Consider the following 24,866-nt stretch of genomic DNA (forward strand, 5'->3'; position numbering starts at 1 on the left):
GAGAATCCCAAAATTGCTAAGCACATTGCTATTCTTCCTTTAAAATCTGATGGCTAGAAACTCTCATGAGCAAGATTATAATTTTTACACATCATTTTGAAACCAGCAGGCAATATTAAAAAAAGAAACAAAACCAAATAATACAATACTCTAAGCCACAATACAGTTGTGTGAGTTGGTCAGCTGGCTACAGTTACCAGTCCTGCTAATGCACAACTTTTAACTCAAATTTCTTCCTGTAACATTTCTGACTCTACAGTGTCTATCACTATTCCCCCTGCTTCCACCCAAAACAATTCTACCATGGACTAAAATCAATTACTTTCAATCACTAATTTCTACAACCAGTTCTTCATTCCAGTTCTGTATGTCTTCAACACCCCATTACCCCCATTATTTGTAGATGCTTGGACCAAGCATCTACAACTTTTACAAGGAAATGTTGTTTTTACTTCTGTGTTCTACAGCACCTAGAAAACCAGCAGTTTTTTTAAAAATATTAGATCTGCAGAGACTTGTCCTCATTCTTCACTGTACTTTTTCCTCACTACTTCATTTATTTACAACCTGCAAGATGATGACGTTTCTTGGATTGCACTGGTTACCTTAAGAGTGTTGAGCAGGAGAGCTACCTGCTTGATTTCCCTGCTAAGCATCTTTCTTTTGCTTCTATCTTATGATTTCTCTTCCAGTTTTCTATCTATCAGATGTACACAGTGTTGCTTTTATTTAATTTAGATAAAATGTGTTGACACAGTCCTTGGAACCTGTATTTTGGAGTTTGGTAAATATATCCATTCCATAGATAATAACAGGTTGTTAGCATGCTATGGACAAAGAAAACTGCGGCAGTTGTTTTGAAGGGAGAGTATCATACAGTAATTATACTTATTACACATAATTACGCAGTAAACTCTTGATTATCTGTTGTTGGCTCATTGATGAGGGGATTAACCAACACTCACTTCAGGTATCAGCTACTGAGTAACAGAAAAATACATTGTCTTCGAACAAGTCTAGTGCTGTTAAAAGCTGTTCTGTTTTTTTACAGGAAAAAAATCTGCAGGCTTTTCAAAGTGAATGTACTAAACATGCTTGGGTAGTTTAATTTACATATGTTTTATAACCACCTTTCTTTTCCTTTAACATCTGCATTATCCTGCTCTGCTATTACTCCACGCAGTTGAAAGCAAACACACTTGCAGTTTTGCAAGAAAATGCATGCAGATGTAATAGGAATAAAAGGAAAGAATCGAAACTTGATATCTATGTTTATATAATTAAGTTGTACTTAGCATAAATTGTTTGAAATGCACCTTGAAAGAAATAAGATACAGCCCCCAAACATGTGTTTTCTCCTTAATCCTGTCAGGTGCAATGCACATATGCATCCTACAAGCATATTAATATATTCTGAACTGGGATTTTACATGCAAAATATTTTTTAGCCTCTCTTGACTTGGAATGACATGACATGAAAATAAACTAATACTCACATGAATGCTAGGTAAGACAATGCCTTTTCCAGTATTTTTGTTTTGGAGGATTTTACTTGGTCCCTAGTTGTACTCATAATACAGAATTTAAATGTATTTTTATTTTATCTAATGGAAACTGCATAACCTTCTGAAGAAGTATGCCGATATTTCTGTGTTTCTATCTGGTATCTAAAGGTAATTTTATGAGCAGCTCTGTACACTTTTCTGCAATGATTAAGTTACCTGGGCTTCAAAAGGGATCACCAAGAAGAACTAAAGAGACTCCTGAAAACATATTTCTGGCTTATAACAACCCCACTGTTTAACTTAAAAATAGGGATTGCTTTCATCTTCTAAATGGACAAGATCAAAGACAGTTTTGATAAGTCCAAACCAGACTGAAGAAAATTAAAGCACAAAGTAATACCGGCAATATGCCTTTCAAATGGCACCTACTTTCCGTTTTTCCAACATTTTATACCTGTCCCCACTAAAATAAAAAGACATGCCTACACACGTACTTATAAAGCTTTTCTTTTTTTTTTAATAGACATAAACTAAAGGCCCTGCCCAGCTAGAATTGCATGAATCTAGAATCTATAGGTCCCAAATTGGCAACTGCAAAAGGAACGACTTAGGATGTACATTAGTCCAAAAGCCAAAAAAAGAAGCCCTCCTTCAAAACAGCACTACAATCACCTCAACACCATGCTGCCCACATACGACTGTCTTGTCAAGAGACTACCTCTCAGAACTCTTGTACTTTGTCTCTGAGAAAAGTATGTATACAAACAGGGCAGTTGCTTATCAACAGTTCCTTCTTTGCTGCACTTATTTTCTTCTACTATTATTAAAACAAGCAAAACCATGCCTTCCCTAAGGTCTGAAAAGGGCTTTCTAGTATCTTTAAGATTATTCATTAGCCACTACTCGTCTAACATAAATACCCAGTAATATTACCATTTTTATTTAATGTAAGGTTCACTCTCCCTTCCTTCCTCTCAACTGAATATGCACAAGCATTTAAAAATGTTGTTAATATTAAAGATTCAGGATTGCAATACTACTTATCACCATAAAAGAAAGACAAGTACCAGCAGAAAAGAGAAAGAGACAATTTACTCAGAAACAAAGATCCAGGTAAAACAAACAATAACGCATTCCTATTGCTCTGCCCTTTGGTAGCTGAAAAAAAAGTTAATTTCACAACAACCTTTCAGCAGACACATGGCTTCTCCTACAAGCTTCAAATCAGAGAGCTTCCATTAAAGGATATTATGCAAACTTGGGTTTTAATGAAGACTTCCTTATTTTCTTCCTTATATTCTACTTTTCATAAAATTTATCCTGGTTTGGACCCTGTCACTAGGCACTCACTGCAGAACAACTTTTCTTTTTTCAGTGACGTGTTGTATTTGCCACCCTTCCCATTTATGAAATCCGTGATTCTTATTGCAGGCAACCCATGCTGATTAGAAAAAAAAAAATTTCTGCTGCTGAAGGACAAGAGAATAATGTGGGCACCTAAACCATGCTTTGTGTACTAGTTCTCATTTTAGTTTTAAATAAATATAATAAAAGCTCAAAACGTACTCACCTGTTTTGTTTATATCAAGCTCTGATAACTTTAAGGCTAGTTCACTAGAGTTCCCACCCGGAGAGGACACAAGGATGTCATGTAATGCATTTCTTCTACCTGTTCTTCCTGAAGCAATAAAGTCTGCATATGTAGATTCCACATCAGTCATTGCTAACAAATATCCACATAGCAGTACCTGGGTGGAACGAAAAAAAGAAGAACAAAAAATCACCACTTAGACCACCAGAAAAACAGATGATGTTATGGATTAGAAATAGAACGAGAAGGTTTCCATTACAGGGTAGATTGAGGCATCTTCTTTTACTGGTTAGCCAGTCTCAAAATTTGGAGAAATTAGAGAAGAAACAGAATAGAAAGCAAAAACACTGTGTGTATTTTATGATATCTGTACTCAACAGTATTTTAACCAACTTCATTATCCATGCTTCATAAAGTGATAGTGAGTACTTTATAAAAGCAATGACCTCAGCAACATAATTTCTTTATAGAGTTGTCTCTGCTTTTAATATTAGCTGAGATGTAGGAGGTAGGCAGGGGGTGGAACACAGTTCTGTTCTACAAAAAGCAGAGTGTAACAAGTAAGAAAGTACAAATCGATAATGCTTTTGCATGCAGAACCCTGTGCTCATACACAGACACAGTTATGTTTTGTATATTTTCTTTTCTCTTAGTATTAGTTTTGGCATTGTACACAGACCTCTTCAGGCTCAACTAATTTATTTAGGTGTGATAGCTTCTCTAAAGCAAATGCATTACCATAATGCTCCTGAAGTGAGTGGAGACGTGCTACCAGAGCAAGCAGAATTAGCTAAACCAGAATACAGAGGTTTGAAAGCAGTGCTCTGTAAGCTAAGTATAAATTCAGAACTTCTTTTCATTAGAAAACAATTATTTCTTGTGTCATTAGGGAATAATGTGATGATGTACATTAATGCAAGATCTGACAAAGACATAAGGAATACAAGATGCTATTTCAATCTTGGTAAGAGAAAGATCTGCCTCTCTGCTGCATTATATGCTACAGATCTAAGCTATTAGAATTTTATTTTCTTAATTTGTAAAATGTTAAAGAGTATGGGGAGGGGCACTTTCCCTCGCTGATCACATGGCTTTTACTGTAGTTCATGTGCACGTGTCTAAGGTTTCCTGCAAAATGCTAGGCAACCATGCTCTCCTCACATTTTATGTTTTTGTGTCATAGGGGAATCAGGGAAGCTTTCTGCTAGAGGAGTACTCCGAAGAAAAGAAACACTACAGAACTACTAAACTAAAGCAGCACCCCCACAGTTGTATGCTTCCTTCACTTCTAAGCAGAATTTCTCTGGTTTTGCACACTGCAGAGAGAGGACATGGCCATGGAGGCAGCAACTCACAGCTGCCTAGAGCGAGACGCTTCGGCTGTTATTACCAAAGTAGCCAAAACTTCATAGTTTTTTTGTGCATAGAATGTGCAAATTTTTAATCAGTTCCTACTGTAGGTGCTAGACACTGAAGCAGCTGTTGAAGTCATCACAAACACTAACAGCAGCAAAAGGTTCAGCCTTCTCTCTTCAAATAAACAAACAAACAAACCTGCTTATTTTTTATAAACACTTTTTATTTTAAAAATAGATTAAAAAAAGACAACAGCCAATCCTCCACCCTCACCTCTGAATAACTTTACAAACCCTGTTCACTCCTTATCTTCATTCCACTTCTCACCTCCCCAGATTCAGTCAGCTGTATGAGGGTGTACATATGATGTGTGTGAGAAGCCAAGAAAAGGGTTCTACACCATATTTTATTTAGTCTAAATATAACTATATCAAGTATCATTGCAAGACTGACTGACTTGAAAAGAAGTTCACTGCTATCAAGCTTTGGTGTCCCATGCCAAACACTGAATGGCTGACAGGATAATTTTACTCTTATGATCAACCACTATGACACAGGAAACTGCTTAAAAAAACCAAACCAACAAAGAAACAAAAACTCCCAACAAACCAACAACCAAAACAAATCAATCCACAAAACCTAACAACGCCACCTAGGGTGGGAAACAGGTCAGCATGACTGAAAGCCTGCCAGACACACAAAACAGCACAGTGCCTCTGTTTAATAACAAAAGCTTTTATGAGAATGAGACCACGTGCATTTCTTCCTCTGAACTGCCGTTATTGAAACACTGCAAGAATATTGAAGCAAGTGAGAAGTCCACCACTTTTTCTTTGCCCAAGGTGCAGACACTGCAATGTCAAATATTTCAACTATGTCCTAATGCAGCATGTAACTTGCAAAGGTGAAGGGAAACAAGACAAGTTTTCAGACTTATCTGACCCATTCACTCAATAGCATTCACCAAAATCGGAGACTTAAAGATTTTATTTAAGCAGAATTCACGTAAATTTGCGCATGCTTTTTATTGCAACTGATGTGTAATAAAGGAAGTGCAAGCCATGAAAGCAATCAATATACAGGTGTGGATTTCATATTATTGTAGGATCAGTTCAAAGTCACCATAGCCATCACTCCCGTGAAGATTTTAATTTATTTTTAGCATAGGAAAAAAAATCCCACAGAGTTGTTTTTATTTTCTTCTTTGAAAGGTGTATGAGTGCATCAGGCCCAGAATAACCAGAGAAGACCACATCTGAGGTGGTACAAGCTGCAGGCCTGTAAGACTTGCAAAATAATCCAGGTTGTATTCCATGAGAAATTCCCTCGATGCACAAACTGCACTCGACAGAATATGCTTCTCTGAGATTATACTGCTCTTGAAACATTCCATTAAAATGGAGAACACCACGGGAAATCTCAAGCCTATTTAGTTTTAGCTATGAAACAGGCTATAAAGCCATGGAAAAAGTGCTTGTGGAGAACTTGTATTTAAACGTTTTCTGTATGCTCAATATGGGATTACTAACAACATTCTGATCAAAAAAACAATGTTATCAAACATACATTTATGACACTTCCAAATTTTCCTGTCTGTATCTCCTCCTAAATATCAAATGCCATTCTGTTTTGTATTGGCATTATCTTGAGACATTACTGCATAAATATGGAACTCCACTGACATCACCCAAGAGCTCCCCTTCCAATGAATGGCTCAGTGCCCAGCAGTTTGTATTTATTCACTGAACCAGTTATTAAGGAATTAACATTCACTTCAAAAAAATCTTTTTTCCCCCTTCAGTCTCTGTGGAAGGAGTGGAATTTGCTAATAACTCCGTGAAATATAATTTGAATTTTCTAAATAACAGCATTAACAGGTACTCCTGCATTAAAGATTGTGGTCACAGTCCTGCTAGTTCTATGAATTCAATTTTTTCAAAAATTGCAAAACCAGTACTCTCTTACATGGAATTAAACTGAAACAAGAGGGCTGCAAACCTCACTGCTTCTGCCAACTGAACCAGCAAACTGAACAAAGAAGCTCTGAGAGAATGAGGATTAATGAAACCTGCTGTTGCAAGATTGGATTCCTTGGTAACTGATAAGATACTATCCCACCAGAAATGCCCCCTAGCTGTGCTTTACCTTTCCTCCCATGTAGTCACTATGCCTGATAATGGGTTAGAGTTCGCATCACACCCCAGGGGATTTTCATACAGCATCTTTTATTTCCTCAGATTCTTAGTTTCATAAACGTCTAGAAATGTGGGTATCTTAGATTTTTGTCTCTTTCCCTTCCCAACTCCTTCCTCACAAAAAGTTGAGCTGAAAACTATTTTTAAGTACTCAAGAAATTACAGAGGATGAGGATGGTAGAGTTGTTACCGTGGATTTTAGCCAGCCTATCAAGACATGCCTGTACTGTTAATGAATATTCTGTATTGAACATAAGGGGTAGAGTAAGTATCCAAGGAATGCAGAAGAACAGATGGATGCCAAGGATAGGTTCAATAAGGCCAATGCTGGGTTCTGAATTTGCATCAGACCAACCCCATTCAGGCTGGAGGAAGAGTGGCTGGAAAGCTGCTCAGTGGAAAAGGACTAGGGGATGCTGGTCAATATCTGCTGAGCATGATCCAGAGAGTGCCCAGATGGCCAAGAAGGCCAATGGCATCCTGGCCTGTATCAGCAATAGTGTGGCCAGCAGGATCAGGGCAGGGATTGTCCCCCTGTACTCAGCGCTGGTGAGGCTGCACCTGAATCCTGTGTTCAGTTTTGAGCCCCTCATGGCAAGGACACTGAGGCACTGGAGCATGTCCAGAGAAGGGCAATGGAGCTGGGGCAGAGCCTGGAGTACAAGTCCATGAGGAGTAGCTGAGGGAGCAGGGGGTGTTTAGCCTGGAGAAAAGAAGGCTCAGGGGGAACTTTATCACTCTAAACTGCCTGAAAGGAGGGTGTAGCCACGCAGGGGTTGGTCTCTTCTCCTAGGTGACAGGATCAGAGGAAATGGTCTCAACTTGCACCAGGAATGGTTTAGATTGGATATTAGGAATACCTTTTTCACTGAAAGGATGGTCTGACATTGGAACAGGCTGTCCAGGGAAGTGGTCAATCACCATCCCTGGAAAAGTTCAAAAGACATGTAGACGTCACTTAGGGCCACGTTTTAGTGGTGAACATGGTGATGTTTGGTTAATGGTTGGACTTGATGATCTTAGAGGTCTTTTCCAACCTTAATGATTCTATGATGAGAACATTATAATTTAACAGGTACAGAAAGAATCAGTATTTGTGTTTTCAGAAATTTACTTCTTTAACTCCACAATCCAATTTATGTTAATTTTTCCATTTCCACACTATATATAGCAAATGTTATCCCACAAGTTTCTGAAGATAACTGTCAAATTTCTGAAGTTAAAAAAAAAAAAATCCTAAAAAGTTACTGATGAGTTCACAAATGCAATCCAAATTTGACTGTGTTCCATAATCATTCAGTGAAATCCAGTATTACACAATGCCACTGTTCTCAAGGGTTTGGGAGGAAAAGTACAGAAATTATGTGGTACATAGGCATGAATTAAAAATCACTGTGTCTACTGCTTATGGGCTAGAGGTACCTAGGGTTGTTGAACTTAAGTCTGTTTAAGGGACTAGAGACCTAAAAGAAGCCCAAGTGAATTTGAAGTACCTTTGTTAATTGGTGTTCATTGTTATTACAACAGGAAGACAGAAGAAGAGCGGGCACTTGACATACATACAGCTTGTCTATGAATTTGGGACATGCTCCTGGCAAGCACCAGAGAGCTGCCATTTTCTTGGCAAACCAGTGTAAGGCTAAGAAGTATAATCCTTCAATGTACACTCCCGCTCTTTCTCCATCTAGGCTTAACAGCAGCATCAAATAAGAGATTTTCAAATAGAACTCTTCCAGGCTTTGGCTGCTAAATGTTGTATCACGATCAGCACATTATTTAAATGTAATTATCTATATTCAGCTTTCACAAGGGGAACAAAAAAAAAAAAAAAGAAAAAAAAAAGAAAAAGAGAATTTGTCATTTAATAGCATGTCTGATTTAGAGAAGGTGTATAATTATGCTTTTAAAATAAATTTTGGTTCCAAATCTAGCCTTAACTAAGAGACACGGCTACAGGGCTCTTTCCAGTGAGGATACAGATCTATTCCACAGCAACCTGCACCTAGATTTCTACCTTATGTATGGCCTTCTAAGCTTAAAGCAAAACCAGAGGAACAATTTAACAAAATCATTTTTCTTCCACAGAGATTGTATCTATTGTGTTATGCAACAATGTGCTTTTGCACAGACACAGATGAACAGGAAAATAGCATTAACTCTTGAAAGCCAATTAAAGAAAATATTAATAACAATGCAAGGTACCAAGCTGAGCAGTATTTCAATCCACACTTTGAAAATCCCTCATGTAGTTTTTTCTGACTGATGTTTCTCAAGTGACCAGCTCCTTAAAATAATAATGCAGAGCAAGTCATTTACCTTTGACAATTAACATCCTTTTAGGGTGCACATTCTGTATGTAGCAATCCTAGTACTACTAAGTTCTCAAGAGAAATTAGCAGGCAATTCAGCTGGTAAAACAATAAAACAGAACAAAGAAAATCACCACCTGAGATTATTTTCAGAAAAAAATAAGATTCTTTAAACCTGCATAAAACAGCACAATAAAGTTAGATATCCTTCAGCTCACAACCTATACAAGGAAATCATTCATAAAGACAGTTAATAGGTTTTCCTTCTATGTCATATAAGTTCCTAAAGAGATCTACAGAACGAAAAGCTAAACAGTTACAATTCTTACCATGTCCTTGTTCAGGCAAATTTCATTATGCCCACGACCATAAGAATTTAGTCTTTCATCCACCACTTAATCTGAGTTCATAAATTTAGTTTTAGCTTCCACTGTTCCATAAAACTGGCCAGTGAAATAGCAGCAGCAAATAAAGAAAAAAAGCAAATATAACCAGTGAAGCAATGCTACAGAGACCTTGGTTCTTTAGAAAGATATAGTGCAGATATCATTGATGGTTTGGGAAGTAATTAAAAATAGCAATAAACGTTGTGACATTTTGAAATTATTACCCTACAAAAGAAACTAATCACAACATTTAAATATCTACATCGGAACATGATGTTAGGGTGCAGAAGAGGGTGACCTAGTATCTACCATCACTGTTCACTACCTAACCTAAAGAATACTAATGGCAGGCAATGTGTTTGTGAGAAAAGGCATCCACTGCAGTGCAACTTTTTACTTGCAGTCTGTGAACGAACCTCTTGGCTTGTGAAGGGAATGGAGCAAGTTAAAGCTATTACTTTTCAAGACACTCTGATACACTCTATGAACAACTCAATCCATTGCAAGCATCTCATAATCAAAGAGATAGATAAAGGCCTCAAGCCAGATGAGAGCATTTTAGCTCCTCATGTGACATACACCCGGCAGCCCCGCTGCGCATTCACACATCTATCTGAGCTGAAAGGAGGTCAATGTTTTAAGGTTCTGGGAGGATGAGGCCAGGTATGCAGCACCTTAGAATGCTGTGGTGCCCTGAACCAAGGAACACAGCTAGAACACTACACTGAACAAACACAGTGTTTGTTGAAAAGGACTGGTTTCAGCCTTTGGAGAAAGCCCATTTATTGGGGTCTCTATATGGCAATTCAGAAGCACTTCTTACAGAACAGCGAGCTGAAATAAGCCCATGTGATACCAAAACCACCCCCCAACAACAAAACCCAGCTCTTCCTCAACTGCTGGGTTACTGGAAAAGACCAGTCTGTTGAGAATTCCCAACTGACTGGCAGCTTGGAGACGCTCCGTGCAGAAAAGGCAACACTTGCTGCAGAAATGTGAAGATGATGTCTGCTTAGGATCAGGATGTTTAGTAAAGGGGATGGGGATTAGGGGGGAGGGAAATTTGTGTGGGCTTTGCTCATGAAGCTCTGTATCTTCCTAACCTTGCCTTTAATTCAGGATTCGTGCTGTAATCAAGTTTATTTCTCTCAGACACTTCTGTCAGTAGTGCCAGCATTCACAGCCAGTGATTTAAAAGTATTGATCAACACAGGTCACCTAATGAGTTAGGCGAGACTCTGCTCCTTAGAGAACTTGATATAAGCACTGTAGCGACTATTCTTCTAACAGCCACACCTCCTTTAGTCACTGCTACATACAACAGCCTGTATATGGCTTCATGGGGGAAAAATACCCCAAAACATTGAACAGTCAAGATTAGTAACCTGCAAATATTTTGGGACAAACTGCTGTGAGCCACTGTCTTCCTCACAGACAACTCTCCACAAAAAAAAAAAAAGAAAAAAAATACCAGTTTAGCAAACTTTTAACTAAAGGTCTGATAAAATTAAAACCTTCAGTTAAAAGTTTGCTAAACCTGTGAATTACCCACAGACAGGTATGAGCCATCCAAACAATGGTACACAGCCAGTAATGTGGAAGCCACTCAGATAAAGGGTTTTCTATGAAACAGATTTCCAATTTTTAGCAGATGTTTAATGCTGTGGAAGGGGCTAAGAACGAGATCTATTAGACCATAAGAACTGCATTTGTTCAGCCTTGACAAAAGAAGGTTTTAGGGGACACCTTATCACCACCTTTCAGTATCTAAAGGGTGGCTAGAAAAAAAATGGAGACTCCCTTTTTACTAGTCACATGGAAAAGATGAGGGGTGATCAGTACAAGTTGTTACTGGAGAGATTCCAGCTGGACACAAGAGGAACATTATTCACAATCAGAACACTCATCCATTGAATAATCTCTACAGCAAAGTGGTGGATTCCCCAGTATTGGACACCTATAAGACTCAGCTGAACACGGCGCTGGGCCATCTTGTCTAGCGGTGCTTTTGCCAAGAGACGTTGGACTAGGAGATCCTGCAAGTCCCCTTCTAACCTGGTATCATATGATTCTGTGAATCTCTGTGAATCCTACTCTAGATGACCCAAAAGAATTCTGGTCCATTGAATTTTCTAATTCAGCATCCATAAAACTCATATCCATGTAAGATCTATTTTCTTCACTTGTTTCTCTCTCTCTCCTTTTTTTTTTTTTTTTATTTTGCAGTTATACACCTTGTTAGATATTACTTTACTAGTACTAAGGCTTTTGAGGTAAAACAAAAACACCAAATGACCCTCTGCAAAAAGACCCCAAAAGAAAAAAATCTTCATTCTCATTAAAAATAAGAAGAAACAAGACCAAAAAAAAAAAAAAAAAAAACCAAACCACCCACCAATAAAAACAACCAAAAAAGTCCAACAAACAAACAAGAAATGGCACAAAGACTGTATGCAGTACATTGCGGTGAACTTTTCCATTTAAACGGGAACCAGCTGTGTTTTCCAAAAAAATGGTTCCATGGCTCAAGGCAGCCTTCATTTCTTTATAAGGGCCCAAATACTTAGTTGAACTATAGATTTAAGGGCTAAACATCCCTGAGTAGTTCATTACAGTTGTTGCAATTCCTAACAGCAAACCATGAAACTAACATGAAGATTCATGCTGTTTGTTACAGGCCAAGAAATGTAGCCCATCTCTTCTATAAGAACTTATGCCCAATCTGATAAAACACTTAGTTATGCAATATACAGCTTTGTCATGCAAAGGGTAAGAGCTTGTTCTTCATTGTTTTGAAATGTCAGTAAAGGTAATGGCTAGCAAGAGGATATCAACTAGCACTGCCAGGACTTATCTATGCATGTGCTGGGCTACAGCAATATGATGGCATTACAGAGACACAATATGGATGTGAAGATTAGAATTTCAGGAGGGGAGGTACCATCCAGAAAGGGTCTGTCTGCAGAAAGGAAGAAAAAAGCATATGGAGATGAGGAGGAAGCAGCAATTGCCTTAGATAATTCAAGAGTTCAGTTAGAGGAAACCAGTTTACAACCAAAAAGGAAGACTGTGGTGGACTCTTCTAGCTGCTTTACTAAAAAGCTCCCAGTGGGACAACTTGACTCAAGGACTTCACACAGGGCCACTGATTTGAATGCAGGGCTTGGCTCCCCCATTGCAATGGGTTGCTCCCATTCCCAAGTTAGCTAAAGTTTGCATTTTGTGATGCTCTGCATTCTGTCAATTTGACTGATATGTTTACAGCATCTACAACAGCCGTTTGCAGGTAACAAAAGCCTTTGAAGGGAAAGCATGCAGTTAGAACAGCAAAAAGAAAATGTCTAGATAACAGTATCATGACAGCACTTATAGCTTAGCATTTATAACAGGAGGATGCACCAGCATTTTCATAAGGTTTCTTGCACACCTATTTGCCAGGATTCTTCAATGCTTCAGTACAGTGTGTAGTCTGGCTATCAAATATTCAAGCTAACTAAACACTCTACAGTTAAGTTGTCCTTAAACTCTTCTGTATTCTTTAAACAAACAGCTGTCCCCCTCCAAGGCACTTTCCTCAAATCTTTAAGGCAATATAAGCTACTAAACAGAAGCAGCATTTGTTGTATTACATATCTTTTCAGCAATTTCTGGTGAAGTAGCTCAACTGTTTGCATGTGATTGCCTTTTAAAATCATGCAGTCATGACTCATCAAGAAAGTATGTGTTGCAGCAACCAGAACAGAAGAGCCTGAGCTTATTACTCTATCTTCTTGGGCAGTGGCAAACACTGCATTGAAAGGAAAAGATTTGCCTTTCTTTGATAGCAAGATCAACCACAACCATGCATTTCTAAATATTAAATATTGGTTCCTATTTGCTTTTAATAAGATCAATTACCTCTCACAAAAAAATAAAACTGCTAGAGGATATTATGCTCCTGTTAAGATCTCACATTTCACGTGCAAGCTTGGAGCTTCCAAAAATACACCCAATGACATCACATTTTTCAGTATTTGCAAAGAGAAATACCACTGGGCTAGCCTGAAGACCTGTGAACATGAGACATCTAAAGTGTATTTTTAATGCCAGGCACAGAAAAAAAAAAAAGGATGGAGAAGGCAACTTATAAAATACTGATTAATGTATTGTGGCACAAAGACATTCATATTGCTGGTTTATCTGGTTGGCTTTTTGATTTGTTAACACAAATTGCCTTTCCCATCCTTTTTTTTTTGTCCTGTGGCAGGCATTTAAAACCTACTTTACATTTGAATTAGTTTTCTCAGCCATCAGACATTCTGCCTTTTAATTACTATCTAGAAGCTGAAAAAAAAAAAAAAGCAAACAATTTGGCTAAAAGCATTTCAGTTTTTTTTAACTTAAAAGCAGTTCAATTTAATATACCTCACAAAACAGATTCACATTTTGTATTGTATATAATTTCACTTTGGTTTCTCCTATTCTCAGCCTTACATTTTTCAAGGTTTCCATCATTTTTGCATTCTGTTCCCATGTGTACACAGACTACTTTAGAGACTAAGGACTGCCTGGCTCTGTTGCTATGCAACAGCATAGCCTACTTAGGGCTTCCTGAAATAATTGTCTCAAATGTGCTTTTTTTAGACTTGTTTCCAGCAGGAATACTTTACAGATTCTTTATAATGGACCACTGATATTACCACAATGTTAGACAGTGGTCAACTGGGAAGTACTGGTAGCTACTGAAGATTAAAAAAAACCAATGTTACTGCTTGCAAAATTCCAGACATACCTCCTGCATTTTCACAGGGAGGTAAATATCACAAATATCCCTATATTTTTGCCAGATCTTATTCCTGTGTATGAGAGCCATATATTTATCAGAGGAAAAAATATTCTTAATTGTTCTTTGTTTCACTCTATTTCATTCAAGGGAAAAGTTCTCTATTTAGAGTATGTCACCCACCACTCAGGAAAAATGAACCCTCTTTATATAAAGTCTATGAAATTTAATCATCTCAACAGAATGAACACATATGCAAATATTCTTTATTGCAATTAATTATCAAATAAGTTGATGTTACAATTCTTTAGGACAAGGTTCCAATTTTTTAAAATCACACTATGGCTCCCACAAACTGGACCTGTATTTGCTTTTTGAGGTATCTTCAAGGAGCCCCTGAGAAAGTGTCCCATGAAACCTTCAATCTCTCCAGCCTTTAACAGCATTTTTCTTACAACCTTCTAGTGCTCTTGCTTCAAGAATGGAAAAATATGTTTTGTTTTCTTATAGCTGGCATAATTGGGAATCTTAAGTTATTTAATCTCTGTAAAAATACACAGAGCAATATTACTAAAAGTCTCTTAAAAAAGCATTGGTTAATTCCAGAGGGCTGAATGTTTTACAATACGCCAGGCTCAGGGATCAAAGGAAGGAGGTCTAACAGTACGGAATATTTTAATGAAAGGAAATATTTTACCTCTTATTCTTTTTTCTCTCTTGTTCACCTTAGCATGTTCAGCAGCATCTACAGAGAGCAGCGTGCCAGTCCAGAATTGCGGTAAAGAGAAAGATGTTTGTTAGAGCCAGAGAAGAGGAGCAAGGTTTAAATTAAGGTCTTTGCAGAGGCAAGTCCACCTGCAGTCTTTTGAAAGAAGAGGGGGAAGAGAACAGCAATTTCATACTGTTTGCAATATCCTAAGTCTTAAAGATGACTTTTTCTTAAACAGAGTGGACTGTGCTGGCTTCTCAAAACCAAATGCAGGAGGTGGCTTAAAGGGGTAATTTTCCATATTCATATGCATAACCACATACATACATAATAACCAAGCTATCCAAGAATATGACTCAGCAAGGTTTAGTAAGTGGGACTCTCCCATACTTCAAAAAGTTTATTCTTTAAAACCACATAAGTAGTACAGCTCAGACTCTACAGTTTTAAAAGCAAGGAGATCAAAACCTGAAGAGCAGCAACACTTGGAACGATCTCCTCTGGGGCAAACAATCAGTTTGAAACCTCAAAAGTGATCCAGAATCAGGTGGAGGAGAAGAAAGCACTAATGAAATGCTCTTTAGAATGGTGAAATTTGTTATTATGTGCAGTTTGTATTTTATACTTTACAATATTTATGGGCATTTCAAAGACAGGCCAAATAATTTCTAACCTAGCTAAAAGAAGTCCCTCATATTTGCCACAATATGCTTGAAGATAGAAACCTTAGCAATTTCTTTTGCATGTCCATATTTAAAAAGAATCCAACTAAACAATGAGGAAAAAAGCAAAACAAACTACAACTCTCCTGCTAAATAATCCTTTCTCACCTAGGATTATTTTGTACACTTTATATTGAAAACTGTGCACTATAGAATACTTTTCTGACAAGTTTCCATGTGCTGGAACTAGACAGAAATTAAAAAAAAAAATTGCTTGCATATACAATTAGCAATTATGCTGCATTACACATTCTGTCCATTATACTCAGATCTAAGATGCATTTCTAAATGCAAACCCAGGTACCCTGACAAACACAACATCCAACCACAATCGAGGAACACACAAGTTCGGCCAACGACAGCTATTTAAAATCACTGTTACAGGTTTGAACCTGATGGTCAAAAATTTCTCTTTTCCCCAATTTCAAGTGAAATTAAAGCTCAAATACTTAACTCATATTTGTCTAATGTCCCAATTCTTTGTCTACGAAAAGAAAATGGCAGTCCAGGCAATTTACAAGCCAGTGATGGAAGCATATAAACAAAGTAGAACTTTCTGGACTCTCACACAGCTCACTGATTTCAGCCAACTCTAACAAATTGCTCAATCACTTTAAAAGATGGCCTATTAAAAACCACATACAGCAGACATTTTACATTCATGGCAAGAAAAGTTATCCAACCAAACACACATTTCCTGCAGCTCAGGTTCTTAATTCTACCTTGCAACTCTCCCTTTCACAGAAGTTGCTGACCACTAAAAAACATTAAAAAAGCCTAAGAAGAACATGAACATACAGTTCCTGCCATATGCATAAACTCAAAATACAATAAAACAGAAGCCAGGTTTTCTGGTTACGAGCATAAACACATAAGCAGAAACAGGCGAGCTTACAGAAACCCTTACAAAATTCCTGAGAGGAATTCATGTTGTCAGGCTACACAAATCCATCTGTGTTAGAATAGCTTACTTAAGCTTCAGGGCCATGCAAATTGCAGATTTCCCCCTTTTTACTACCTGCTCGTGGATAATGAAAGGAAGTACCAGCTGTCTGCTTGCAGTAAGAATGCATATGTGGGCAGAATACTTCCTAAGACTTCCAATTCTTAAATCCTGGCACAGGGAAAAACCTTTTAAGAGCAAGAATCACCCACAGATGTGAATTCCTGGATACCATATTCCCAATAAAAGGCAAGCTGCAGGTATAAATTCAGAAGAGGAAGGTAAAAATACAAAAATGTTGCTGAAAATCTGAGGCAACGAAACCCACATCTCATAGTCACTAAGGAAGTGGCTTGTTCGAGTAAAAGCTAAACTTCAGCAATAAAGAGAATAAAATAATTAAGTAATTGGGAGCCAATGAAAAGACATATGGGCAGAGTACAGTATGAAAGTGCATGAAAATAAATCCAAATGGACTCTCACACAGAGCAGGAAGAAAATCAACTTGAAGTGTCTGCTGACAGAGATGAGACTTATTTGATTTTTATTTATAATTGTCATTTCTCCTGACAAAAATCTTGGGATGCTGTCAGCTTATCTGTAAGCCTCTAACCCATCCCAAATACAACTGTCCACCTTCATAACTAGAAAAACACAAAGGACCATAACACCAGAGAAAACTGGTAGAAACCAGTAATGTACCTATGCAACAGTTAGAGTGTTCAGGGTTAGAGAACTTTGAATATGACTTTATCTACCCATGTAAATATATGTATGTGTACCTGCAGAGATAGGTGTTATTAAATATTCACTCCATCTGCATAACTACTTTCATATAGACATATTTAGCAGTAGAGTCTGTAAGCTTAGTATATTCCCCATAAGCTGTAAGAGAACTGCCTCACATCCCAAACCTTTGTCTATTTATTTGTCAAAAAGTTTGCTTTAAAGAACCACTTGTGGGTTGACCTTGGCTGATGTTCACCCTGCTCTCTTATTCCCCCTCAACAGGGGGACAAGAGAGACAATGGTAAGATGAAAAAGAACCAGTGGGTTGAGATAAAAACAGCGAGATATTGTAGTAATTATAAGCACTAGAAAAACAGACACAACTTGGGGAAAACTAACATACTGCCAATTAAAGCAGGTTTGGATAGTGAGAAACAAAGACAAGTTAAAACAACACCTTCCCTCCACATTAGACCCCTACACTCCCTCATCTCGGCTTTGCCCAGGCTCAGCTTTACTTCTGTAGTTTCTGACTGCTCTAGCCTTTCCCCATCAACCAGCAGCCCAGGGGGATGGGGAATGGAATGTGGTCACATCACTCCCTAACAGTTCCTCTCTGCTGCTCCTTCCTCCTCACGCTTTTCCCCTGCTCCAGCATGGTCCTTCCCATGGGCTGTTCCCACAGGCTCTAGTGTGGGCTGCAGCTCTGTCAGGAAACACCAGGGAGCTCTGGTGTGGCAATACTGGCAGGCAGGCAAATGCCCACTTCTATACCTACTCCACTGTGGTCTCCTCCAGGGGCTGCAGAGGAATCTATGCTCCAGTGCCTGGTGCAACACATCCACTTCTTCCTTCTCCTTCAACCTTTGTGTTCCCTGTGCTGCGTCTCACTATCTTTATTTATTTCTCCTCTACTTGTGTGTTTTGGTTTTTCTTATTCCCTTGCTTTAATACGTTTTCCCAGAGACACCACTGTCCTGGCTGAAGGGCTCAGCTGTGTCCTGCAGGAAATCCATGGAGCTGACTTGATCTGTGTCCAGCATGGGGTAGACCTGGCCTTTCCTCACAGAGGATGCTCCTAAAGCCACCTACACAACAACAAAATTTGCATCTGTCAGAAGATACTCAGTGGCTATAAACGACCCTAAGTACTTACTGTGCTTTCCAGTGTCTTCCTTAAACTCCACTAACTGCTGAGACTGCCCTTCTGTCACTTTGCTTCACTTAAGACAGAAATCACAAACGTGAGGATCTCATCCCTGGTATCTCACAGCTGATAGGAGGCAGCCTCTTTCCAAGCAAAGACTATGTGGATAAGCATGTTAACACCACGAGAGATAGACAGGAAGGCACTATTCCCTACTCACCAGTTTCTACCACCACAGACCAAGAAAAACTCAGTGCCCATGATCACTGTAGCTGTGACTTTTATAGCACCAGAATCAATGGGTTTATCCCTAAGACTCTAGCCCTGCTTTACATCAGAGAGGACAACGAATCTTTTCTATTGTTTTAAATAATATTAATACAATCTTTGACATTTTTGGGGCTTTGTACCAAGAAAGGTAAAAGAGAAGTATTTACCAGTTTTTTAAACTAAATGGCTCCTTCCAAGAAAGCATTCACTTACAGAAACTAAATTACAAGTTTTTTTCCAAGATCACACCATATTATTGAATTGAACTAATGCCTCTCAGAAGAGCCAGAAGTGCCAAGAATGCAAACACACTGCAAGAGGTAGCATGTTTGTTTCTGGGTCTTCTCTAAGCATCGATTAGCTTGTTCATAAAATAAACATTCCAAAAGAACAATAGCTAAAACGACAACACTTGCCCATATGCCAAGTTTGGGTGAATAATTAGAGTATACAGAAACTCATATTCTCAGTTTCTGACCAACATGGGATACTACAAAACCCCTTATGCTTCAGAAATTAGTATGAACTAACCTTTGTAAAAGTATTTAGGGTTAAGTAGTGAAATAAATTGCCAAATGCAAGCCCTTTTATCTCTTCTGAAAATCTGACTTAATGTAACCGTTGAAATGTAGGACACCACCCATGAAATTTGAAGATAAAATGCAAATTTCAAGACTAAACACTTATGAAGAAAAACCCCACTCAGGCTTCAGCTCAGTCAGAAGTTCATCCAGACTGTACAACACATTAAGGGAAGAAATACAGGGGGTGTGAGAGAGAAGGCAAAGACATTTTTTTCTACTCCTAACCAATTAATGCCCAGATTTTCTAACCTGCCTATTTGCAACTGGATTAAAAGCTTCACTGAACATGTACTCCACAGGTAACCTTTACGTAAGTAAATTTTAACTTTTAGTGCAATACATTTGAAATTTGCTATCTCAACCACCAAGAATTATCTTTTTTACCCTTCCCTTTAACAAAATTTTCCATTGCTACTACATACCTTACACCTACAGCCTCCTCAAGATCCAGTAGAAACACTGCCAGTATTTTCAAACAAATAGCACTGATATTTGCACAACAGATAACGTTCCATACTTGTTTTCATCAGACTCCAATGAATTCAGAGCCAAGCTAAAAATGGAAAGGCAATGTATCTTCAGTTCAGAAAAGCTTTTCAGCAGTCTGAATGAAATAACATTCTGATAAGACACAACTATACCATGCTCAGCCTCAAAATCTTTTAAATTTTTCTTCACAAAATGCTTTCACCCCCCTCCCTAAGTAATTTGCGTCTTAACCCTTTTGTGGGGAATATCTTTTAAGTACGACTTTCAGAACCAAGCAATATTTTCTCCCTTTTGTATTTTGCCACTTTTCTTGCTCAACACCCTGTGAGGATTATTCAAATGTTAGCACTCAAATATTAAAATCAATTTAATTTAAAAACATTTATGTTATGAATTATGAAATTTAAAAATTTAAACACGCAAAGTACTGAAAGGAAAACAAAAATATATCAAGAATCTGGAAGGCCAAAACTATTTCCCCCGAGGTGGCTTTTGGATGAAACTCACAAACTCTGGGTGCTACATTCCTGTGTGAAGCACTGCAGAAACCACGTCTTTACATGTGTCCCCCTCTTTTCCACAGAGCTATTTTTCATGATGTCATTACAGGATTAACACATTTGTAACCAGACAGCAGTGATCTACATGTGACAAGATGTTTTTTGGGAATCACTACAAAGCTTTTAGCCATTTGACTCATATGCCAAATGAAGCAAACTTACCTATAAAGTCAAATTTGGTTATTGCCTGAAACTCCACATCTATCACACTACATAACATGATGATTCTTAGGTTCATTAAAGCTATTTTTCTTAAGTTCTCCTCTTGTTTGGCCTACATCAGGATGCCATTTAAGAGACTTCAAACGTTACTAGATTCAATAGAAAATAATATCAAACTTAATCAAAATTTCCCCACAAAAAAGAAATACTGAAGGATTTTTTTCCTTTTCTTGAAAAAGATACAACTGGACTGCTGAGAACATGTAAATGTGCACAGATTCTTTCAGTCTGACAATCAAAAGAGGATATCATATGAAGACAAGAATAAAGTAAGTGCTATGCCATCCTCATAACAAAAACAGTAGAACAGGAAAAGGTATTCACCTAGAAATATAAGCAGAAAAGGGGGTTGTTTACTGTTAAAAAATCAAACCAACTCTCCGTAATTCCATGAAACACAAGCACACCTCTTCCACTCATTGCATACAAGACCAAACAAATGCTTCTTACCCAATGAAGTTTAGTTGGAACAATTGCAGTTAACTTTCTGGTTAAATGACAACTTGAAGAATAAATAACCCATATAAGCTAAACAAAACAAACCACCACCTGTAATTTGATTAAATACAGATTATGATTACACTGCCAACAAAGGCAAACTAGTTTAGTCTGATTATTAAGCAAGTAATCAAAGATTCCACTGAGCTCTAATGTTACTGCATGAAATTTTAATGAAGCAGCACAGCATCATGTCTTTTAGATGTCACAGCAGTAACAAAGAAGTCTTTTAATGCAAAGCCGTACAAGACTCAGCTAATTTTTCATCTGTTCAGCTTCATATTATGTTCCTCTTTCTGCATTCTTCTTACTAATCCTGGGCACTCTAAAATAACAGCAACAGAGCAGAGAAGGTCCAGACACAGAACCATGCCTGATCCTAGATAAGAAGGTTCTTAGAAACAAATTGTGATTAGGTACATCTAGAAGAATAAGTACTTCATGTCAGCTCACATGTTTCATTAAGAAAATTACTCTCATTATGCCATTGTAAGGCTGAATATATTTTTTCTGAAAAAACACAGAGCCAGAAATATGCTATATCACAAGGGTATTTCTATTTGCTTTGAAGTAGACTGGAAAATATTGTGCTGATCATAGTTAACACCAAATAGCTCTGGACAGAATTTAGAAGACAGTTTTGTTATAAGAAAACAAGCCTTAAAAATAGAAAAAATAAAATATTAACTATAATAGTGCAGTATGAATAAATAAAAAACTGCTCTATACAAAGTGATTACTTCACGTTATGTCACTAGCAACATTACTACCAAATATACTTTTTTTTTTTTCTGAGAATCAGAAAATAAGTGTTTTCTCTATCCAGAATGAGTATTTTTCACTAGCTTTCCTTAACAGGTCTGTACAGAAAGACTCTGGCAGTTGTTTAAAGTGAATACACTTCAGGAGAAGAAGCTACAGGGTCTCCTAGAATAATGCCAACAATATTCACAATTAAAAATTAGAAAATGAACTAAAAACCAAAGTGCAACCCTCCCCCCCTCCCCCAAATAGTCTTGAAATTCTACACTCTTTAATGGATTTCTGTGGTTTCTCGTATCATTCCTCCCCAGTATAATATGAACGATATTCTGTTATTAATTTAAATTAATTTATTTCCCAGGGTTCTTTTATGTTTCACAGATTTCAGCATGTGATGGAGCTTTTCTTGAATATCTTCTATGTGGGTGGATTTTATAGAAGGATAAATTTAGTTTGCAAGGCCTGTTGTCACATATCTGTTTTTCTGCACCAGAGTAAGGTACATTAAACAATGACAAAGTCATTAATACCTAAATATGGAATTGCTTATTTTGTTCATATCTCATTGTCTTAGTAAGAACTTCATGCAGCATATGGAAAACAGAAGTTATCTCTTCACAAAAAAGACTGCGGTCACATCTTGCAGGTTCAGAGGAAAAGCAGTTTGCCACCACTCTCTTTTACACACAGGAGTTTGAGACAATTTCATCCAGGCACTTGAGCATTGCTCTGCTGCATTTGGATACTCTCTGTTGCAACTGAAGCTCTGCCTCTTGCATGATCATAGATCAGCTTACTCCTGTGAAATAAGCACTGTGAGATGGAAAAGCTTGTCTTCAGCATAACAACATAAGCTAAGATGACTTCCAGAACTACTCCTGTATTTTACTCCAGAGACCATTAAAATCAACGCACTTAATCTAAGGAGCATGATCCAGAAGTGGAAGTTTCCTGGTCTTCAGTACACAAATCATAAGACTACAGAGTTAGGCATCCTCATCTGCAAAAAGGCATGGGAGCAGAAGGAAAACAATTGTGCTTGCAACTGATAAACTAGTTTCAACTGATAAACCAACATACCTTTTATACTGGTGGTTCTGTCCCTGGGTTCCTTGAGACTGATTCCAAGTCTTCTCCTTCCTTAGAATGAAGCTATTATGTGGAAGATGAGCAGTGAGATCCACTTCTTCCCTACCTCCACACAGATTTTTGAGGTAAAAACCTGACTCGGACCGTGAGTCAGGACTGACAGGTCTGTATGGGCACACCTAGTAAACCACCACTCTCTGAATCACAGAAAAACTTTGGTAGGGGTATCTGGAGGCCATCAAGGCCAACAACCACTTGAGGTTAGGTAGGCTAACCTCAAACTTCAGTCTGGCTGCTCAGGGACTTCAGAAGAATTTCGAGTATCTCTGGAGGTCCCCCAGGCAATCTTGCCAAGCTGCACCAGTGCTAAACCATTTTAAAAGTGAAAGGTTTTCCTTCCATGTAGCAGGAATTTCTCTTATTGCAACTTGTGACCATTGCCACTTATACTTTTGTGGCAGAACTCCAAGAAGTCTGTAACATCTCCACAATGCCTCCTTGGGTAGTGGTGCTACATCTTGTAGTGTCCTTTTCATGCCGGACAAATCCATTTCCCACAGTCCCTGTTTGTACATCATGTGCACCAGCCTCATGTTTTTTGTAGCCTCCGCTGAACTTGAGTAGGCATGTCAATATATCCCCGTTGCAGCAGCTGTCCAAATGACTGTGATGGCACACCGGTGTCTCTTATCGAGTTCAACATCAGAGAGTCCTAGTTACCAGATCTTAGATGAGACAAATACAAAGGTATGCAAATACAAAGAGTCTGGCGAGCAGTTCTAGATACTTACTGTTTTAAAGTAAAGTATGAAAGACTAGAGTCTTGAGTTCAGTCTCCTAAAGGCTGTATGTAGTTCCCAGGTATTTTTTTGGCTCGTTAAAAGCACTGGAGAAGTGAAGGGTACAGGAATTAATTAGCAAGTTTAAAGAGTTATCATCATGTCATGAATGAAATACAGCCCTCAACTTAGACACACAACTGTGTCCTAGGGAGAGGCAGAGCCTGCTCTAGACTTGCTCATTCCTGACATATAGTACAAATAACTAAATACTTCCTGTTTAATCACACATCTGCACAGCATTTATAAAATCAGATTTTAGCTTTTTGCTTACTGGAGTCCAGGTTTACACTGAAGCTGATACTCGTTTGAAACCTGGTACAATGCAAAACGGTAACATTACAGGCTATTAATCTACAAAGCATTAAACTACAACATTAATCCACAAAGGATGAGAGTTCTGACTCTTCACAAGAAACCTGTCCTCTCTGCTTGTGGTCTCACACAAAGGCTACCTGGGTTTCTGCTTACAGGCCTGAGACTCCAGGAGGCTGCCTGCATGAACCAGGCTCCGAAAGATCCAACTGTGAGACAAGACAGCATGTTTTAAATTACCGTCTGTGTAATTAGGCACAGTAAAGGCCACCTTCTCATGCGGAGAAAGACGTGTTAATTACTTTGCTGCCTCTCTTCTGCTGCCATTTCTTGTCCTGAAGGACCAGCTGTCCTTTTCATCTTTCTCTGCCTTCTGCTCAGAATCTATTTCCCCTTTGGAAAAGGGGACCAATATCTACCTACCCCTCCTCTCCCACAAAACAGTATTCAATTATGAACATACCCCTTGATATTTTTAAGCCCCAAACTGTGATATAGATTGAATAACCATCAAGATTTGATTAATTAAGGTTGCAGAAAGTAGAAGTATAATCTGATACAAAATTAATGCAAAGTGTTCTCAGGATACCAGCCTTAATTAACTTCACTGGAGAATTTTCACTGGCTGAATTCTCATCAGATTCTACCAATACAGTCAAAAATATGTAATTTCTCAAGAGAAGATGAGGATTTGCATACTCAACTCCTAAACCTGCAACACACATTCTCTGGCCTTCAGCCTGATGATAGCTTAAAGGCTTTTATGTATGCATTTTGTTTTTATTTAATAAAGTTTTACATATATACCATACCTCCCAGCTCAGTAGCATGGTACAGGAGGCAGAATGATGATCTCCTTTATAAACTGGCCCACAAGTGAGCCT

The 24,866-nt window shown here is 38.0% G+C and overlaps 1 protein-coding gene across 2 annotated transcripts in view; it reads right to left on the reverse strand.

The window, feature by feature from the left end:
• Positions 1–24,866, reverse strand: part of PKIA (cAMP-dependent protein kinase inhibitor alpha) — a 44,392-nt gene that overhangs the window by 4,624 nt on the left and 14,902 nt on the right. The window contains exons 2-3 of one of the 2 annotated variants that reach the window (XM_066179870.1): positions 14,802–14,849; positions 3,076–3,253 (exon numbers count right to left, since the gene is read on the reverse strand). In XM_066179870.1, coding sequence (XP_066035967.1) covers positions 3,076–3,226 — 151 coding nt within the window. In that variant the 5' untranslated portion in view covers positions 3,227–3,253; positions 14,802–14,849. The remainder of the gene's footprint in view (positions 1–3,075; positions 3,254–14,801; positions 14,850–24,866) is intronic. The other variant, XM_066179861.1, reaches the window with a different exon arrangement.

Source organism: Chamaea fasciata, unplaced genomic scaffold, assembly GCF_029207755.1.
Source record: "Chamaea fasciata isolate MVZ Bird 193981 ecotype frontalis unplaced genomic scaffold, bChaFas1.0.hap1 SCAF_1, whole genome shotgun sequence".
NCBI lineage: Eukaryota > Metazoa > Chordata > Aves > Passeriformes > Sylviidae > Chamaea > Chamaea fasciata.